This window comes from Galeopterus variegatus, unplaced genomic scaffold, assembly GCF_000696425.1.
Source record: "Galeopterus variegatus unplaced genomic scaffold, G_variegatus-3.0.2 Scaffold12977, whole genome shotgun sequence".
Taxonomy (NCBI): domain Eukaryota; kingdom Metazoa; phylum Chordata; class Mammalia; order Dermoptera; family Cynocephalidae; genus Galeopterus; species Galeopterus variegatus.
In genome coordinates, this window is record NW_007739088.1 from 3,331 (window position 1) to 22,153 (window position 18,823).

General features: G+C 40.0%; 1 protein-coding gene across 1 annotated transcript in view; it reads right to left on the reverse strand.

Annotated features, from left to right (window-relative positions):
- Positions 1–564: 564 nt before the first annotated feature.
- LOC103581401 (inositol 1,4,5-trisphosphate receptor type 1-like) overlaps positions 565–18,823 on the reverse strand; it is a gene marked incomplete at its 3' end in the record, with an annotated part of 34,599 nt that continues 16,340 nt past the window's right edge. Inside the window, exons 7-17 of the mRNA XM_008563243.1 lie at positions 15,653–15,752; positions 14,508–14,668; positions 13,876–14,017; positions 11,930–12,088; positions 9,182–9,354; positions 7,576–7,695; positions 6,405–6,599; positions 3,809–4,060; positions 3,134–3,275; positions 2,013–2,166; positions 565–752 (exon numbers count right to left, since the gene is read on the reverse strand). Coding sequence (XP_008561465.1) covers positions 565–752; positions 2,013–2,166; positions 3,134–3,275; positions 3,809–4,060; positions 6,405–6,599; positions 7,576–7,695; positions 9,182–9,354; positions 11,930–12,088; positions 13,876–14,017; positions 14,508–14,668; positions 15,653–15,752 — 1,786 coding nt within the window. The remainder of the gene's footprint in view (positions 753–2,012; positions 2,167–3,133; positions 3,276–3,808; positions 4,061–6,404; positions 6,600–7,575; positions 7,696–9,181; positions 9,355–11,929; positions 12,089–13,875; positions 14,018–14,507; positions 14,669–15,652; positions 15,753–18,823) is intronic.

An 18,823-nucleotide genomic window follows, 5' to 3' on the forward strand; every position in this document is an offset into this window, starting at 1 on the left:
ATGGATCCCCAGCGTTTAAAGGGACTTGGCACAGAGTTGGTCTCAATAAATACTTGGAGGGAAGGAAAAAAGGGAGGGAGGGAGAGAGGGAGGATGGAGAGAGGGAGAGAGGAAGGATGGAGAGAGGGAGGATGGAGAGAGGGAGGGAGGGAGGGAGGGAGGGAGGGAGGAAGGGAGAGCGGGAGGGAGGGAGAGCGGCCTTGCAAAGTTAGTGGAACCTTGAACTGAGCTATGAACAACATGTTGGTTATTCAGCTACATGGAGAACAGGTAAGTGAATTCTAAGCAAAGGAGACAGCATGGGAAAGCCACAGAGGCCAATGATTATGGAAAACTCAGTTAACTACAGGCAGCTCTGGTGTGGCTAGAGGGACAAGGCTATGTTGAGGAGGGGTAGAAGATGACGTCAAGGGACTAAGAGCCAGTCCATTAATGACTTGGAGGGATGAGCTAAAAATTTTGCCCTGTTTTTCTTCCCAGAAAGCCTCAGGCTCTGTCAGAACAGAGAGAATGGACAGTGCCTTGTGACGCACCTCTGTACCCCCACCTCTGGCTGTCAGATACCTGGAGTATTTCAATGATCTTCAGCTTGGTGTCCATGACCAGGATGTCCTCCTTCTCTGGCTCTGCCTGCTTCACGCTGCCTTCGGGGGCGGCAGCCATGGGGGTCATGGGCAAAAAGCCTCCTCCCCGGAGCACCACCTGAGTCATCAGCTCCCCGACTCCATGGATAGACCTCATCACGTTACTGCCTAGGAAGGGCCAGGACAGACCATGGTCATGACCTCTCCAGAGTGCGCCAAGGCACTGGGCAAGGGGCATGGGCTCTTTCAGACAAATTATTTAATATTCCAACACCCTCAGGACCCTAGACACCTGAAATGGTTAATACCCATCAAAAATTTAGGGCTTCTGGGAGTAGCAGAAAGAATGTGGCTTTGAAACCCCAAAGGAGCATATCTATATATTAATTCACCTGCCAAATGTTATTGATTACTAACTACATGCTTGTTACTGTGCACAGAACTAGGGATATGAGAGTTAAGCAGGCACAAATCCTGGCGCTGCTACCAAAAGCTGCTTGATCGTGGGAGCACTGCATTACCTCTGAGGCTCAATTTCCTCATCTATAAAATAAGAATAAAGGAGCTCAACAATAGGATTAAATGGTATAACGTATGCAAAATGACTTAGCATAGGACCTGGCAAACAGTGTGAGATAAGTCAATGTACTTTCTCTCTTCTAGCCTCAAAAGAATAGGTAAACAACATTCGATACCTGATACCCAATATGTGCCTACTCTGACCCTAAAACAGAGGAAGAAATAAATATATCAAAGCAGATTTACCTATTCACAAAGTAGAAATAGATACCAAGATACAAGGCAGGATTTTATTTCATTATATACAAACATTACCATCAAGGACCTTATGAATATCAAGAACTATGTATTTTTGAAAGATAAAAATTCAAAATGGTACGTAAACTTTCAAATTATTCAACAAAATATACACACAAATGCTCATATAAGCACAAAGGAAAAGACAGTAAAATGTTAATAATCACTGACTCTAGGTCTTGGGTGTATGGGAGTGCACTGCACTGTTCTTTCAGCTTTTCTTTATACAGTCATGCGCCGCATAATGATGTTTTGGTCAACAACAGATGGCATACCCGATGGTGGTCTCATAAGGTCATATGTGCTACACCACATAGCCTAGATGCTTAGCAGGCTACACAATCTAGATTTGTGTAGGTACACTCTATGATGTTTGCACAATGATGAAGTCGCCTGACACTGAATCTCTCAGAACACGTTCTTGTCATGAAGTGACACATGACTGTATTTGAAAATGTTCATAACGAAAAGATGGGAAGGAATGAACAGGAGAGGACAGAGTATCACATGGAGGGTATGAGATGAGTGTGACAGGGAAAGCCAGGAGGGCACACCTCGGGTGGACGGGCACCGTCAGATACTCACTCTTCAGCTTCTCCTCATCATTGTTACCTTTATTCTCTTCTCCTTTTGCCATCTTGCTAATGGGGAAGATTGTCGTCACATGCACGCAGTCCAATATGGCCAAGAGGATCTTGGTTAATCGTAGGAGGTCAGAGAAGTTGTAGAAACCAAAGTATATGAGATTCCTAGCTAAATTTACAACCTATAATATTAAAAAAAGAAGATGGTATTAAATAAACTGTATTTTTCACTTCCATTTGACACTGACCAGTTAGTTTATAAATGACAGGTAAAAAAAAAAATAAAATAAAAACACACAAATTATATATTGGCTGGCCGGTGGCTCACCTGGAAAGTGTGGTACTGATAACACCAGGGTCAAGGATTCAGATCCCCATACCAGCCAGCTGCTCTCCTCACCCCTCACCCAACCAAAAAAAACCCCCAAAATTATAAATGACAGATTCTGACCTTCCTTACAATAAGAGAAAGCATATATTTTGCTAGCAATTTCTGATAAAATTTCATTTTGAGAAATGGCTTGGAGGATTCTTTGGCTATGTTGACAAAAAATAAACATAATGCCATGTGCATCAGTTATCTAAAAAATAAATTTCATTTTACTTCATGAGGAGAAAAAAAAAATGAAAACCTGCAAAGCTACTGATCTGCTTTAATGACTAGTTAATAAAAAACTGACCCAATCATTTGATCTGCCCAGCTTCCCAAGGATAACACTGGGCGAGCCAAATTGTACCCAATAAGGACACAGATAACAATACTGTAATCCTCACAAATATAAGTCCTAAAACGCAAAAGTGGTCTCAGAAATATTGTAATTCAAAAAAATAAGGATTTATGTTCCTCAAATGATTATTCTATTGCTGATCCCAAGCAGCCTTTCTCCTGTCATTTTTAAAACAAAGTACAGAGAACACATAATGTTCTGTCATTTTTCATGATTCAATTCACCTTATTTCTTTTAAGAGCATAACTAATATTAGGCAAAGTGATTGGGATCAGTTTTATTTTATTCTGGAACAAAACTAAGCTGAATTCCTCTTCATTACTAAACCAGAGCATCATGATAAAAATCACCACCTACTAAAATATTTCCTCTTTACCCCACAGAACAGATAAAACACATAGGTCATTTCATCATGAGTTACCTCAAACGTAAGCTTATTTTTCTCCTTATCTGAGAAAGGAAACCTCTGACAAACCACATCTCTTAAATACTCCTCCACAAATTCCATGGTCTGAGCAAACCTCTCCTTAATTTCATCTTTGGAAGTTCCACTGCTATCATAGCTGAAAGGAAAGAAGAAAGAAAAGGAAATAAAATTTCAAATCCTTCTCAGTGAGGTTTTCTTGGGCTGCTCAGCCTCAAGAGTCAACGTCCCCAACACTTCCTATCCCTGTCCCCAACACTTCCTATCCCTCAACCCTATTTTAGCTTTTCCTCCTTAGCACATATCACCAACATGTATACTTCAGTCATGTATCATGTCTACTGTCTTCTCCCACTAGCACAGAGGTAGTTTTCTCATTTGTTCACTGATATAGTCCTTCAGCTTGACATATAGTAAGTACACCCTTAAATATTTGTAGAATAAAAGAAAGAGATAAATACAAGATCTAAACATACAATCATGCCATCTTTTATATTCTCAAGAAAAGAAATAATATTTGCCATCCACTTTATTTTATGCTTAAAGAAAAAAACAACTTCATCTTTCTTCTATGATCCAACTAGATCACATGTGGCTTAGCTACTGCTGCACAGAACATTATAAATGCGAGGTCTGGAAGTGACAGGTCTGGACAAGAGGAAGCGGGCTCACTCATCAATGGCGATCTCTGAGGGAATCTCCGACCAGAGGCGGGCGTATTTCACAGGAGTGACTTGCTCCTGGGGGTCTCTGTCCACGTGCATGTGAAGCATGAGGCGGCAGAAGGACGCCCTCAGGTCATAGGGCAGGTTCTCATCAGACATGCAGCGGAGAATGAGATCCACATCCAGCTGCCCTGATATTTCGTTGATGGCTAGGTACTGGCGGTCCAGACACATCCTCGCAAAGAGGTTCAGCTGATACCTGGGAAAAGAAAAGTGACAAAATTTACTTAGTAAAAAATTCCTCTCCAGAAATCATTCAGGATGAATGGAAACACACAGCAGGGTAGTCCAGGTGGCCCATCGGAGAGACATATAGCCACCTAAACCTAAACATCAACACCCCTGAGTTGCTTCTGTACCAAGCAGATAAAGGGACAGTTCAAGCCATGCCACAGACTGTGGGCTGACAGCCAACAGACACACACAGTCCAGCTGTGTCAGAGCAATTATGTGACAACTGGATCCCATTATGCCTTTGATTATCTTATAAAATAGATGGGAAAAAATGGTTAGGCTTGAGATGGTTGTCTATTTCTACCTCTTCGGTTGCATTTTTACACAGTATATTAAAGACCAGGTAGAAAATACTAAATGTATCACCCATATTGAGTCCAATTAGAAATTCTTCAATATTTTCAAGATCTTATGTCATGTAAGTCATTCTTTAGCTCCTACACATTTGGAAAACATTTGATGTACAAAAGTAGAGGACTCTTCACTTTCCTTCTTCATCCAATTAAAGTGAACTTTATTAACCTGAACTTGACCAGTTGAGAGCACTCTCTCATTCACTTGGGAGAAGATTCATCAAGCATTTGAGTAAACGTACTTGCAATGTGAAGTAATCAGAAAGCAATAAACTTTCAAACGGGCAAACATGTCTTCTCAACTTAAAACCCTATGTATTACCAATAACCATGATTTGAAAATACTCTCAACCTCACTGGATATCAATGAAATGCAAATTCAGTTATGAGTCTATTTCATACTCCTAAAATTAACAAAAATTAAAAAGCATAACAATCTTCAAAGTTAGCCAAAGACATGAGGAAGCAAAAGTTGTCATCTACAACAGGTGGGAATGTACACTGAAATGTCCTATTTAGGACTGCTCAGTAAAGTTTAAAATATGAACATCCTTCAGTCCGGCTCCTGGTGTGGAAACGAAACTCACACATTGCTCAGACAGATTTGAACGATCATGTTTCCCCTGACATGAAGAACTAAGCTGTGGCATATCAAACAGCCTTGAAAATGTGGCACCTTAATAAAACAGAATATTATTCAGCAGTCAACAAAATGGATCTACCTCTATTAACACAGACACATTTCAGAAACAACATTGAATACATAAGGCAAGTTTTAGAATGGTATCCAAGTCTGGTAACATTTATATAAAATTTTAAGGATAGAATACTACATATGATTTATGGATGCATACAAATGTAGTAAAACATAAAACGCACAGAGAACGTGAAAGGATCCACACCATCTGCATGAACGGAAGGGAAGAGAATAGAATATGGGAGGTAAGGAATGGCATTTTAATTGCAAAGTTTTATTTATTTTATTAAAAAATACCAGAAGCACTGCTTTATCTTCCCTTCCCTTTTCTTTTAAAAGTATTTACTGGTTTACTTTCCATATTTTCTTTCCCTTCCCTTCTTTCCAAGTGGCAGGACTAGCAGATCTTAGAGCTGGAGCCAAGTAGACACTGGGGACCAAGGAGGTGACCAGGAGAGGAGGAGATAGGTGACATACAGTGGGAATAAGCGAACAGGTGAACACACCAGAAATAATGGCAGCCAGAGGGAGTGATGAAAACGGAAAGAGTGAAGGTTAGGATAGACCCCATGGTGTTGGAACGGAATTGGAAGTATTAGTGCAAACTCATGGTTGTTATATGTTTGTAGAGACATATATAGAAACATATAGATAGCTATGCATATGTATATACAAAAATATATAGATATATGTGTGTACACGCACACATTTTCTAGCTCTGTCTGTAAACATTTTATGAGATTGGCACTATCACCTTTTTTTTTTGGCAGCTGGCCGGAAAAGGAATCCGAACCCTTGACCTTGGTATTACAAGTCTATACTCTAACCAACTGAGCCAACAGGCCTCTATTTTGCAGACAAAGAAACTGGAGCATAAAGTCAAACTTGACCAAAGTCAACAAACTAGTACTAAGTAGAGAGGTCAGGATTGGAACTTGGCAGTCTGACTCCACAGACTGACTCTTAACTACTGCAAAATGCACTTGTCATGTTGCTTAAGGACCCACTGTCCTAGGGCTGACCTGGGGCCAATGCAAGCACCCATCCTTCTTGTGACCCAAACATAGCCAGGTATCAGCTAACCAAGTATTGAGGCGATTTTACACCCTAAACTCCTAAAATACACATCTGTCTTTCTGCTAGAAAATCTTACCGGATAACATTTTGTGATTCCTTGGAGTAACCAAGAAACAAGCAATAAATTCCTAATACCACCCTTTGGGGGACTCCAAGCTGAGCCTAACACCTCTCCCATTCACCTGTAGTAGCTGAGAACATCTCGGTCTTCCTTCTGTCCTTCTTTAGCATCCTGAGCCAATTCCCGGACGCTCTTACTGCGAATCTCTTTGTTGCTGTCCCTCCAGAATAGCCACACCTCTTCCTCATCCTCTCCTGCTTCCAGAGCATTCTCTCCAGTAGAGACACCTTCAAACTCAAAACGAGAAAGAACCAACCTAGAAAATAAGAGGGAAAAGTCATTATTTTTGAAATCTGCTAAAACCTAGCTTCATTTCAGCATAAAGACGCACAGAAAGCCACTTTGTGCCGTATCTCTCCCACTGGCAGAGCCACAAAGAGCCTAACATTAACTTCTTCATATGTTTAACCCAGTGGTTCTCTACTAGGGTGATTCTGCCCCCAGTAGACATTCAGCAATATCTGGTGACATTTCTGGTTGTCACAACTGAAAGGGAAAGTACTACTGACATCTAGGGGTGGAAGCCAGGGGTACTGCCAAACATCCTACATTGCACAGGACAGCCCCCACAAGAGAATTATCAGACCAAAATGCCAAAATGCCAAGTCCAGAAACTGCATTAGCCCAAGCCCAAAATTAAGTTATGCATGAGAAACCAAAAAAATATCACTAGCTGAGGGCTTAACTTAGTATTGTTTTAAAACACTGTCCATATCACTGGCACTATCCTGGTTCAGGAAAACTGCTCCTTTGCCAAAAATGAATTAATACTAAATACTATATTACTAAAATTCTGTTGAACAATGAACACTTTCTGAATGGTCGTAACTTAAAACTCTCTCCGAAACTGACAATATTAACACTAAATATTAATTATGGCCTTTAAAATTTTAAATTGATGAAAAGAATTTTAAATCATTACAAGTATACTAAGTGTAGATAAAATGCTCCCTGGTGAGTTTATGTGACTTTTAAACCAGTAGGCAGAATTAGTGATACCATTGTGCAGAGAAGACCACACCAAAAACAAACCCAATAATAATAATAGTAAAAAGTCTAACCAAGACTTTTCCAAAAGGAAAAGCAAATGCCAGCCCACCTGACTTTAAACAGACTCTGCAAATTAAAGGGTTACGTTTTACTACTCATGAGCATAAGCAACCACTGAAACACTCGTTTTCCACCTAAACCCCTTCCTCACCTTTATCCTAAATCCCTAGACCCCCACTTACTTGGTCTCTATCAGGATATCGGCGTTGGTGGGATTCAGCACAGCTTTACATATCAGTTCCTGGGTCACCGGAATCGATTTGTTCATGGAGACACAAAGGTCGGAGAGGTAATCTAAGAATCTACCCAGAAACAAAAACAAAACAAAACATTTTCTTAGATGGAGTATTGGTTTGGCTTCTGGAGCCTGCCTCTTGGTCAGGTGCACAGGTCCAGCAGACCTTTGACAAAAGAAGTCAGCAACACTCAGTGCCAGTGTCTATGGCACCGCCTGAAACCCAGATGCCAGAGGGAAGAAGAAAGCAAGCAGCAAAAGAGAGAAGAGGCAGGGGTTGTGGTTGACGAAGAGGTGACGAGGTAAAAATGAGAAGGAGCAGGACGAGGAAGGCGTGCACATGAGAAGAAATGCTGGAGATGCAGAGGAGGCAGGGGCGAGGCATGGACACCTGCCAGCCCGGCTGGAAGCCTGCTTCTGATGCTGATAGGCAGTTCTCACACACGCTGCTACCTGGGAAATTACCTAACCTCCCTGTGCTTCTGTTTCCTCACCTACAAGAAAGGACGATGTGTGACTTCTGAGGGCCATCCTGAGGATTAAATGAAACCATCATGTAAAGTGCATCCTTAGCTCACTATCTGGCACGTGAGCAGGCTCCATAAAAAGCTGAGCATTTGTATGGGTGACAGTGGTCATTTTTATAGCAACCCTGTCAGCTCTCCAGTGTGACTATTTGTGAAACCTGTACTGTAAACTGCTTCCCACTTCACTTGAAATGATGTGGGTCTAATTAGAAGAAGAAAAAGGGGAAGAGCCGGTGGGGAGGGGACAAAATAAAGGCAGCTCTGTGTGAATGAGATAAAATCAATGGAGTTCACTGATGTACAATAAAGACACTCAAGTAACAACTGAGTTTGCAAAACTCTTACTGAGAACATTGGGGAGTGTTCTGACAATCAGGAGGTGCTAAAAAGTGAATGACTGGCCAATGATAATTGTCATTTACTGTGCACCTATGAAATGCCAGGCACTTCACATACATTTATTCTTTTTTTTTTTTTTTTTCCTTTTTGTCTTTTTTCGTGACCGGCAACGGATCGCAACCCTCAGTGTCACGCCCGTACCGGACCGGGACCGGCCACGGGATCGCAACCCTCGGCGTTGCTCCCGCCCCTCGCTTAGCCAGTGAGCGGCCGGTCTGTACGTGGGATCCGAACCCTCAGCAGGAGCGCCACCACGCTTCCCAAGCGGCGCACTATAGCAGTGCGCCACCGGGCCGGCCCCACATACATTTATTGTCACTTAATTTTCATAACTACCCATTTAGCACAGGAGGAAATTAAAGCTCAGGGAAAGAAGTCAAGGTCACCTTGCTGTTAAACTTTAGAGCTAGGATTCCACCAGGGTCTCTCTCTAATACTGTGTTCTTGTCACTACCCATCAAAGAGCCTCTCAACCTAACTAATCAAAACCTGCCACTAGCCACCCAAGGAAAGGAAGCCTAGTGCAAGATACCAGCTAAGTTCCTGCATCTCCAAAGGACCAGCTAAGCCCCTGCATCTTAAATGTAGACACCTTAGCCCCACTGATTAGCCCCACCCCCGCCTCACCTGGGCTCCCTGTTCTTTCGCACCAGACTGACAAATGTGTCGATCTCTGCTGCAGTGATGTGTTTTTCCAGAAGTTTTCGATTATTGTGGAGAAGGGCAGTGATAGTGTCTTCGGCCAATACATCATAGCCAATCTGCTTCTGCATGAAGCCAAACTGCTTGGCTATATACTCCTGTTAGGGACAGAAAAGAGAGGTCAGCAGGAAGGATAAAAGACAATATGGTTAAGTTCAAAATAAAGAAAGGAACAATATTCCTGATAAGAATTACCACTCATAAGGGAAATTACAGTGGAGCATCTTTCTACAACCTCCTACCCTAGGGCAACAGCTGTGGACTCCCTCGCATCCTCTATTTTACTAAAGATGCCACGGAAATGTAATTAAGCAAAATACTCTGTACTTAGGTATGGATGTTTTATTAAGTGCACAATATAAATTTTAATCTAGTGACTTACTTCTTTTTAAAGGTCAAAAGCTGTTTTCTTTAGCTTTGATTTTATTACTAATTCAAGAAGACTTAACTGTGCCCCACTGCTCTGTGCTGCTTAATAAACACAGATTAAGCCTACCTGAGTACATATTTGGAATAACGTTACCCAGTTTTGTTTTCATTATCTGGGGTAAGAATAAATTTTTAAAGTCAAAGGGTAGCAGAAGAAAACTTGGAATATCTAAGCCAATCAATCATATTCAAGGAACATATGAATACATCTTGGCTTCCCTCTTTTGGAATCAGACATCATATTTCATTGAAATATTTGTTCATTGAAATATTTGTGAGCTAAAGGAAGCCTCTTAAAAATGGTTATTTCCACTTAAACACATTTCCCTGCCCAAGACAGACCATCATGTAAATCCTGCCTATTCAGGATTTATATGATGGACATAAGCCACTCTTCAGCCTATACTCAGTAAGGATGCATATTTGGGGATTCTAAGTGGCACAGAATCCATAATCAACTAAGCAAAGATGTCCAATCCAGCAATAGCAAGAGGACCTGGTTTAGTTTACCTGTGGACAAGCAAAATGTCCCAGCATACACTATAAGCCCTGATGTAGCCTCATACAAAGAATAAAAAATGGGGCAGAGGGTTGACCAAGTTAGCTCATTTAGTTAGAGCGTGTTTTTATTTTTATTTTTTTGTCTTTTTCATGACCGGTAAGGGGATCGCAACCCTTGGTGTGGTGTCGCCCACACCGCGCTCAGCCAGTAAGTGCACCGGCCATTCCTATATAGGATCTGAACCCGTGGTGGGAGCATCGCTGCGCTCCCAGCGCCGCGCTCTCCCGAGTGCGCCACGCGGTCGGCCCTAAAGCGTGGTGTTTTAACACCAGGGTCAAGGGTTTGGATCCCCATACCAGCCAGCTGCCAAAAAAAAAGGAGGGCGGGGTGAAGCTGGGGCAGAATGAAATTTCTTTGGCACTATTTGCATTGTATTAATGCACTGAAGGTGTATTTAAAGCAACTACAGGTTGTTAAGGTTATATTTGTAAAGCATTACTTAAGTTTGACACTATCTTTATGACAACACAACAAAAACCATTAACTACAAAAAGAAAGTTTAAATTTAAAGACCAGATATAGTGGTAGTTGAAATCCTAAAAACAGCTGTTTATGGATCCTTTTGTATCACAAGCAGGGACAGCCAACATTAAATGATTACAGCCAAGATTATAATTGGCATCATTTTGTATGTCCACAGTACTTTACGTAGTACAGGTTTTCTCAAGCTCAGCACTATTGGCATTTTGGGCATAATTCTTTGTGGTGGGTGATGTCCTATGCATTGTTGGATGTTTAAAAGCATCCTCAGCCTCTACTCCTTAGATGCAAGTATCACTCCCAAGTTGTAACACTCAAAAGGGTCTCCAGACATTGCCAAATGTCCCTTGGGGGACATAAATACCCCCAATTGAGAACCAATGATGTAGCAACACAATTCTCAGGTTTTCTTAGACTCTAAGTTGTCTGGAACCCCCAAAGAGGTTATAACATTTATTTCATGGGAGAATATATATTGTGCATTATGTGTGTGCATGTATACTTATCTATAAACATGTATATATGTATGTTATGTATATCTATATATAATGTATACATATATCTAAAGATAATGACTTAAAATATAATAAAAAATGACCCAGAACCAAAATAAAGGGAAAGTTAGTGAAAGAGATAAAGGATATGAAAGAGGGGCAAAAGTATTTTTCTGTATCTTTACTACAAACACATGAAATCATTTTACCCCTAAAGCTTAAGGGAATATGCCATCAAAAAAAAAAAAAAACTATAAGGGCCGGCCCATGGCTCACTTGGGAAAGTGTGGTGCTGATAACACCAAGGCCACGGATTCGGATCCCTATATAGGGATGGCTGGTTAGCTCACTTGGAGAGAGTGGTGCTGACAACACCAAGTCAAGGGTTGAGATCCCCTTACCAGTCATCTTTAAAAAAAAACAAACAAACAAAAAAAAAACTATAAATGTAATACCATCAAACACAGAAGTTTCATTGAAAGGTAGCTGCAGAAGGAGAACTCTCCAGTATCCATCTAAAGGATTCTGTAATATATATTCTTCCCAGGCTTACAAGCAATCTGTGTTTCACTTCCAAGAGCAAACTTAACACTGAACTATTCTCTATCCATTAAATAAATACATATGTGACACTTAAAACCCATGAGGACAGTACATAAGCTTCAAGGAGAAAACTGACAACCACTCCCACCAACACTTAATCCCAACCTGGTTCTTCCTGTAGTCTTGCTGTGAGTGTCTCAGGACCCTGTAGCAGAGCCGGCAGATATGTCTGAAAGGAGCATGCCGCTGGTCCCCGAGCTCCTCCAGCCGCAGCATCGGGCCATCGCCACAGTCTGTGAATGGGGCCTGTAACAACTTGAAGATCTGTTTGTGCAAATAAAGAGCAAAAGCTGCCGTCACTTAGTGTGTTATAACACTGAAAGCAACACAACCCCTAAGGTGGCTGGAGTATGTGGGAAAGTGTTTCTATCCAAACCCATCAATAACCTGACAACTGCATTCAGTCAATCAACCGAGATTGGGTACTCACTGAATTCGTCCACCTGGACCTAACTGGTCCTCATACACTTGACAGTGCAGTGTCTAGAGCAAAGCTAAGAGCATAGATTCTGGAATCAGCAGATTCTATGCTGAAATCATGCACCTTTATTACTTCCTCGTACCATACATAGATAATGGTCAAAGTAAACTTCTGTTTTCTCACCAGGAAAATGGAAATAACATGAGGGTGTTGTAAGGATGAAAGCAGATAATAATTGTAAGTTGGATAAATATAGTACCTGACACAAATGACCAACGAAGGCTCCTGCCACTGAAGCAATTATTTGGGGCCCTTGAGGAATTGCTACTGAGGAAATGTGCATGGGCATTAAGCCAGAGGTCTAATTTGGGAGTTATCACATGAAACAGCTGGACATAATTTATTCCTGGACTCAACATCCTTGTTGAAACATAATGGATTGTTAACAAATTTTGTCTATCATAGACCAAAAGGAGAAAGGATTTCAAATACCAAGTTCCTATGGAGAACTGTGTCTCTTCCAGCATTGGTGGCCATGAATTTCCAAGCCAAGCATGCGGGCCAACCTCCAACAGTTTTATAGAATATGGTATGCACCTCTGTGTATTCCATGTACCTTGGATTTGCTACATTCCTGCCTATAATCTGTCTTTACACCAGCGGATTTAAGTTTACACCAAATAATACCATCTATGCAGTTCCTGTAAGCCATTACTCACTCTTTATGGAAAGATTTTGTGATGCTTTAGAGGACTCCCTACAAGAGCCTATATAGGCCTTCTGAGCTAATCAAATACTCCAAATCTCCCAAACATATGAAATAACTTTAAGGACACATTGTATTTTACACTATTTTTGAGGAAAATAATGTCAACTGAATGCTTCTTAGGATTTAGGAACTCCCACATGGTTGACATTCAACAAGTATGGGAAAAAAATCAATTGAACTGAGCTATCAAGCCATGAAATGACATGGAGGAACCTCAGATGCATATTATGAAGCAAGAAAAGCCCATCTGAAAAGGCTGCATATTGACGAGTCCAACTAGATCACGTTCTGGAAAAGGCAAAACCGTGGAGACAGTAAAAAGATTAGTGGTTACCAAGGGTTGGGGGGAGGGAGGGATGAACAGGTGGAGCACAGAGGATCTTTCAGGCAGTGAAACTATTCTGTATGATACTATAATGGTGGATACATGTCATTATACATTTGTCAAAACCCATAGAATGTACAACACCAATAGTGAACCCATAAGTAAACTATGGATTTTGGGTGTTAGTGACATGTCCATGTTGGTTCACCAACTTTAACAAATGCCCCACTCTGGTGGGTGATACTGATAATGGGGGAGACTGTATGAGTGTGGGCTGGGGGGCACATGGGGACTCTGTACTTACCACTCAATTTTGCTATGAACTTGAAAGTGTTCCCCCAAAAAAATTTTTTTTAATTTCTTTTCAACTGTTTTTTTTTTTTCCTATAGCAGGATATTTTATTTTATTTTATTATTATTAGCATATTCATCATTGACCAAGCCATCCAGGTGGGAATCATCAAGGACCCTCTATAAGAGCAGTGATCCCACTGATTTCTTAGATCCAACTCCCTAGTATGTCACATCTCACCAACCTGCTTGAGAATATTCTGTTCTCTCATCAGCTTCTGCCGTTCTCTGTTGGGCTTGGAGAAGACCACTTCAAGCACGTCTTGACCAGAGTTAGTTCCACCGGTGACAAAATACACCAAGTCTTCCAGCAGCTTGGTTACAGACCTTAGGAGGAAAGAAGCTGTTAGAGAAAGTGTTTGGGCTGGAAGCTTTGCCCTTGAAAGCCTTCTGAACTACCGATTAAACAGGAACAGACTCAATCTTCCAATTTCCTTGAAACAGACAACTGAAGCCAACTACCAAAAAGACTGACATACAGACAATATTGTTCACAAAAGGATGACACCTTCACAAAATATCAGCCATCAAATTTTATCTCAGAGTAACCTCAATACTTGACACTTAGAAATGCAGTTCCAGAGACCAAGTTAGAGTGAGGTAAGAGAGAGGGAGACAGAGAGAGAGACATTTTTACAACTTTATAGACTCTCAAAAAACTAAATTCAAAAATAACTGTTTCTTGAAAACCACAAATGGAAGCCACCCATAAATGCTAGGCCTGCTATCCTCACACACAGCTGTTGAGAGTCGCAAGGGATTTCAGAACCCTACAGTGGGCATGGCTGGCTGTGCTGGGCACGTGGGAATCCCTCACCTTCTTTCATTCTGGGTGATGGTGCCTTTTTCTAGCTTCCCAGCAATGGAGCCCAGCACCTTGCTGGCATCATTGGCAAAGTCGAGGTCCCGAACTTCAGCAGGAGAAACTGGAACTATGGCAAATGCTTCCTTATCCTCCTTCACGGGAGATGTGCCAATCTGAAATTCAAGGTGGTCTTTGTGGGACAGTCTCTTGATTTGAGAGGGCAAGACATTAATCAAACACTATTTTTACTGAATATTGGGTGATCCAAAAAATTTGGAGCTATCTTGCAATTAAAGTTGACTAGATATAGGAAAACATCTGGAAAGATGTATTCCAAATGGCTAAAAGTGTTACCTCTGGAAACTGGTATTATCGGGAGCAGTGAGGCAGGAAAGTGGGTACTACTATTATTTTATAGCTTCATTTGTTAACAGGGAGCAAGATTCTTGTAATTAAAGGACATGTTTTTAAATACACAAAAAGCAAATATGAAAAATGGTAATTACTGATTCTAAGTGGAGAGTATTATAAAGGTAAATACTGTACCATTCTTTAAACTTTACTATAAAAATGAAAGCATTTATAAAAGTAAAAGAGAAAAATAACCTTCCCCATCACCACAACAACAAAAAAAAGTTATGTGAGAGTGTCTTTCAATTTTTTAAAAGAAAAACCCTATGTATGTATATTTATACTCTATGTGCCTGGAGAGAGTGAGGAAGAAGAGGTGGGAGAGGAAGTAAAGGGGCTGGGGGAACTTTCAATAAATAAAAGTGTACATTTAAAAACATGGAGAAATAAAGAAATAAGAAAGACTGGGGGAAATCACCTAGATATGTGATGTACCTCAAGGCACAAGCAAACATTCCCCCAGCCAAAACTATCCTTTACACAGACACAAAATCCAGACAACTGCTCAACCATTAGGGCAGAAGCCATGGAATAAAATAAAAGGTTCTTGTTATTTCAAAAGCCCTGGGCTTGTGTCACCCAGGTCCCTGGAGAGAATTCTTTCATCACATTCAAGTTTGGCCACAAGCACACTCTTGCCAAAGCAACAGAAACTTCAACCGCTCCATAGTCCCCATCTGTCCTCAAAGGAGCCTTTCATCAGGGAGCATGAGACCAAGGGGAGGCAGCCAAGCTCCAGGGCTTACTTTTAGCATCACGGGCTTTTCTTCTTCCTTGTCAATAGGAATATTTGTGCTGTGAACCCAGGTGTTAGTGCATAGGTGTCTGAGCCGAACATAAGAGTTCCTAAAGGGAAAAAAAGAAAGGTTTTAGGAACAGGAATATTTAAGTTTACTCTAAAGCCACAGGTCTAGAATATATTGTATTAAAATAGAAAGAGATAGCAAAATGGTTTTCCACTACAAGCACTAGACAATCTAAACTTAGGCAAACGGTTCTGGTCCAAGTCCCACTCTAATGTATTTACAACAGAAAATCATTCATAATGACTCAGGTGATCGTCACCTGCTGTATTTCTAAATACAAGCTATCCTGTGAATAAATATCTCAGTACAAACCACGCATGAGAGAGGGCAACAAGAGCACTTACTGAGTGTATGTTAGAGCCTGTCACGAGAGATAAGAATTGAAATTTTTACATGGATCAATAAACAAAAAATGAAATCATAAAATTCCTGGAAGGAAATGTGAGTAAATATTTACTAATCTTGTGGTTGGGAAAGCCTTTTAAACTATGTAACAAAATATAAGATCCCTAAATCTTAAAAGTAAAAGATGGGTAAATTTTATCTTATGCATAGCAAAAAATAAATAAATAAATAAAAAGTCATGAACAAAGTTGAAAGAAAAACCCTAGCCTGGGAAAATAAAAGTACCACACAGCATAAAAGAATTATTAATGCATACACATAAAGAGCTCTTACAAACCAATAAGAAAAACATTAATATTAGAAATGAAAATAGGACAAGGAAATGAACCAATAACTTAATAATGAGGTACAAATGGACAATAAACATGGAAACATACATTCAACCTCTTTGGTATACAATTTACATAAATTAAAGCAACATTTTATTGTACTATATTTGAAAGACCTTAAACACTGATAAATCCAGTATCAACAAGAGCTTAGGGAAATGAGTTTCGTGCATTGTTGGTGAGAGTGTAATTAGGTAAAACTGTGGAAAGGAGTCTGACATGCTGTATAATATGTAAAAGGATCTTTACTTTCATCTAGCAATCCCATTTTTCGATTTTTTTCCTTAATAGATATTAGAACAGTTGTAAAATGAGGCATGAAGATGTTCAGTAAAGCATTATTTATAACAGTAAAAAACTGTAAACAACCCAATGTCTTGATAATGGACTAATTATAGTGAATCCAATAGAATACTATAGAGTTATTAAATGATGACAGTCAATATTCATACTATTCAGTAAAAAACGTAAAAATGGCTTATGATCACATTTAGGATAAATTACACAGTCATCTCCATGTGCCCAGAGACCTGTCTGAAACTACATAAACCAAAAGTAACAGTTGTTAACTCTGAATGGTTTAACTGAATGTGGTTTTACTTGCTTCTTTGTTCTCCACGAGGTTTTAAAACGTTTTTGTTACTGGTTCTTTTTACAGTGAGCATGGATCATTTTTGCAATGTTCTGAATTTTGCTTTACTTTTAAAGAAGTAAAAAACTGACATATTTCTTGCACTTAAAGAACCTACCACCCCATTAGTGAGACAGGATGAACGGACACCAAGCAATCCTAAGTAATAACAGGTACACATTAAAAGGCAGCCAGTTGGTTTTTGAGTCTTCCAAGCAGGACTCAGTTACAAAAATTTTCTGTTACAGAAAACTTGAGCTGGAACTTTAATTGTTGGTGGGACTGGGGCAGAGAGGGAAGAATGGAAATCATTCTCACTAAAAGGAATTTATAATGATAGCCTAAGTCTAGAAAATGGCACTGGAAAGGCACAGAGGAGCAGATCAAACCAGGCACATCTCTTGAGTAGATCTTCTGCTTTCCCTTGTTATAGCTGTCCTGAACATTACAAGTAAGGCCAGGAGAGGCTGATCATAGTGGTAATTACTTTGACTAGCATGAATATAAATTAAACAACATGAACAAGATATCTGACAAAGAGATTTGAGTTTTTTATTCTGAGTGACTTGGATTCATTTGATTATTTTCAAAGTATTACCAAAGCCTGGGGCTTACCTTTTAACTGGATCATTACATTCTATAGAGTTCTACGTCAAATTTCATTAAGACACAAAAGGCATTCTATCAATTCCTCTGGAATGCTATTCCCAATCTTTAACTCAAAAGCCCTGATATCACGACAACTTCAAAAGAGCCAGAGCTGGATGCTCTCCTACTGTTCATTTAACACATCTAATTGACACTTATTGCAATTTTATTATCTTGTTTAATATATCCAAGATTTGCCATTTTCTCTTTTACTTTGGTTCTAAAGGATTCTTTCAACTAGTAACTATCACAAAAATGCCTTTGCGGATAACATTTCATGGACATTCATATACCTAACCCTAGACTTTCTGATCTTCAAACAAGTAAATTTTAGCACAGCTTTAAGATGGAGAGAAATAACTGTATTCCTCTTCAGGTTTTTTATGACTCCACAGGATCAATGAATAAGAGGCTCTGTTCTCTCCTGGCTCTTAGATTGGTGGCCAAAGGCAAGAATGAATAAGAATTTAAAAAGCAAAGATGCAGTCCAAGATCATAAGTGAATACACTGGTAGACCAGGCCAGATGCTTTTTCCAGTGCAAACACAGGGCTTCCCTTGATTTTGAGTTTAGAATCAATCTAATGATGGACAACTGCCCACAAAGAAAGTCTGCCAACAAGGAAACAGTAATGAATGGAGGGAATATAGAAGCAGGAGTCTCCAACCAACCAGTGCTGCTTAGCCAGCTGACCTAGAAACTTAAACTTTCCCTCCCCACAGGATCATGGGGGCTTCCAACACACTGGGATATATGGCCCACCAGCACCTCATTCCCTCTTCACCAAGAGAATGCCATGAAGCATATTCTGATAAAACAATGTGATATTTTAAATCACATGGTTCTTTTCTTTTCTATCCATAACTGAAACACTTAGGAATGACATTTATATTATATGCTAAGAAAAATTCATTAAATAACTTCCAGAACAGAGGATACAATGTATGGAAAATTACTTAAACTGAAATGCAACTGGGTTCTACAGACCTGTGCCTGTGTAGGTAATAAGCAGGCAGTCAATGAGAAAGGAAGCTTTACAAAGCAATATACCCTACTGAAAACCATTTTTAAAAATGATCTCAAAATGAATCAAGGATC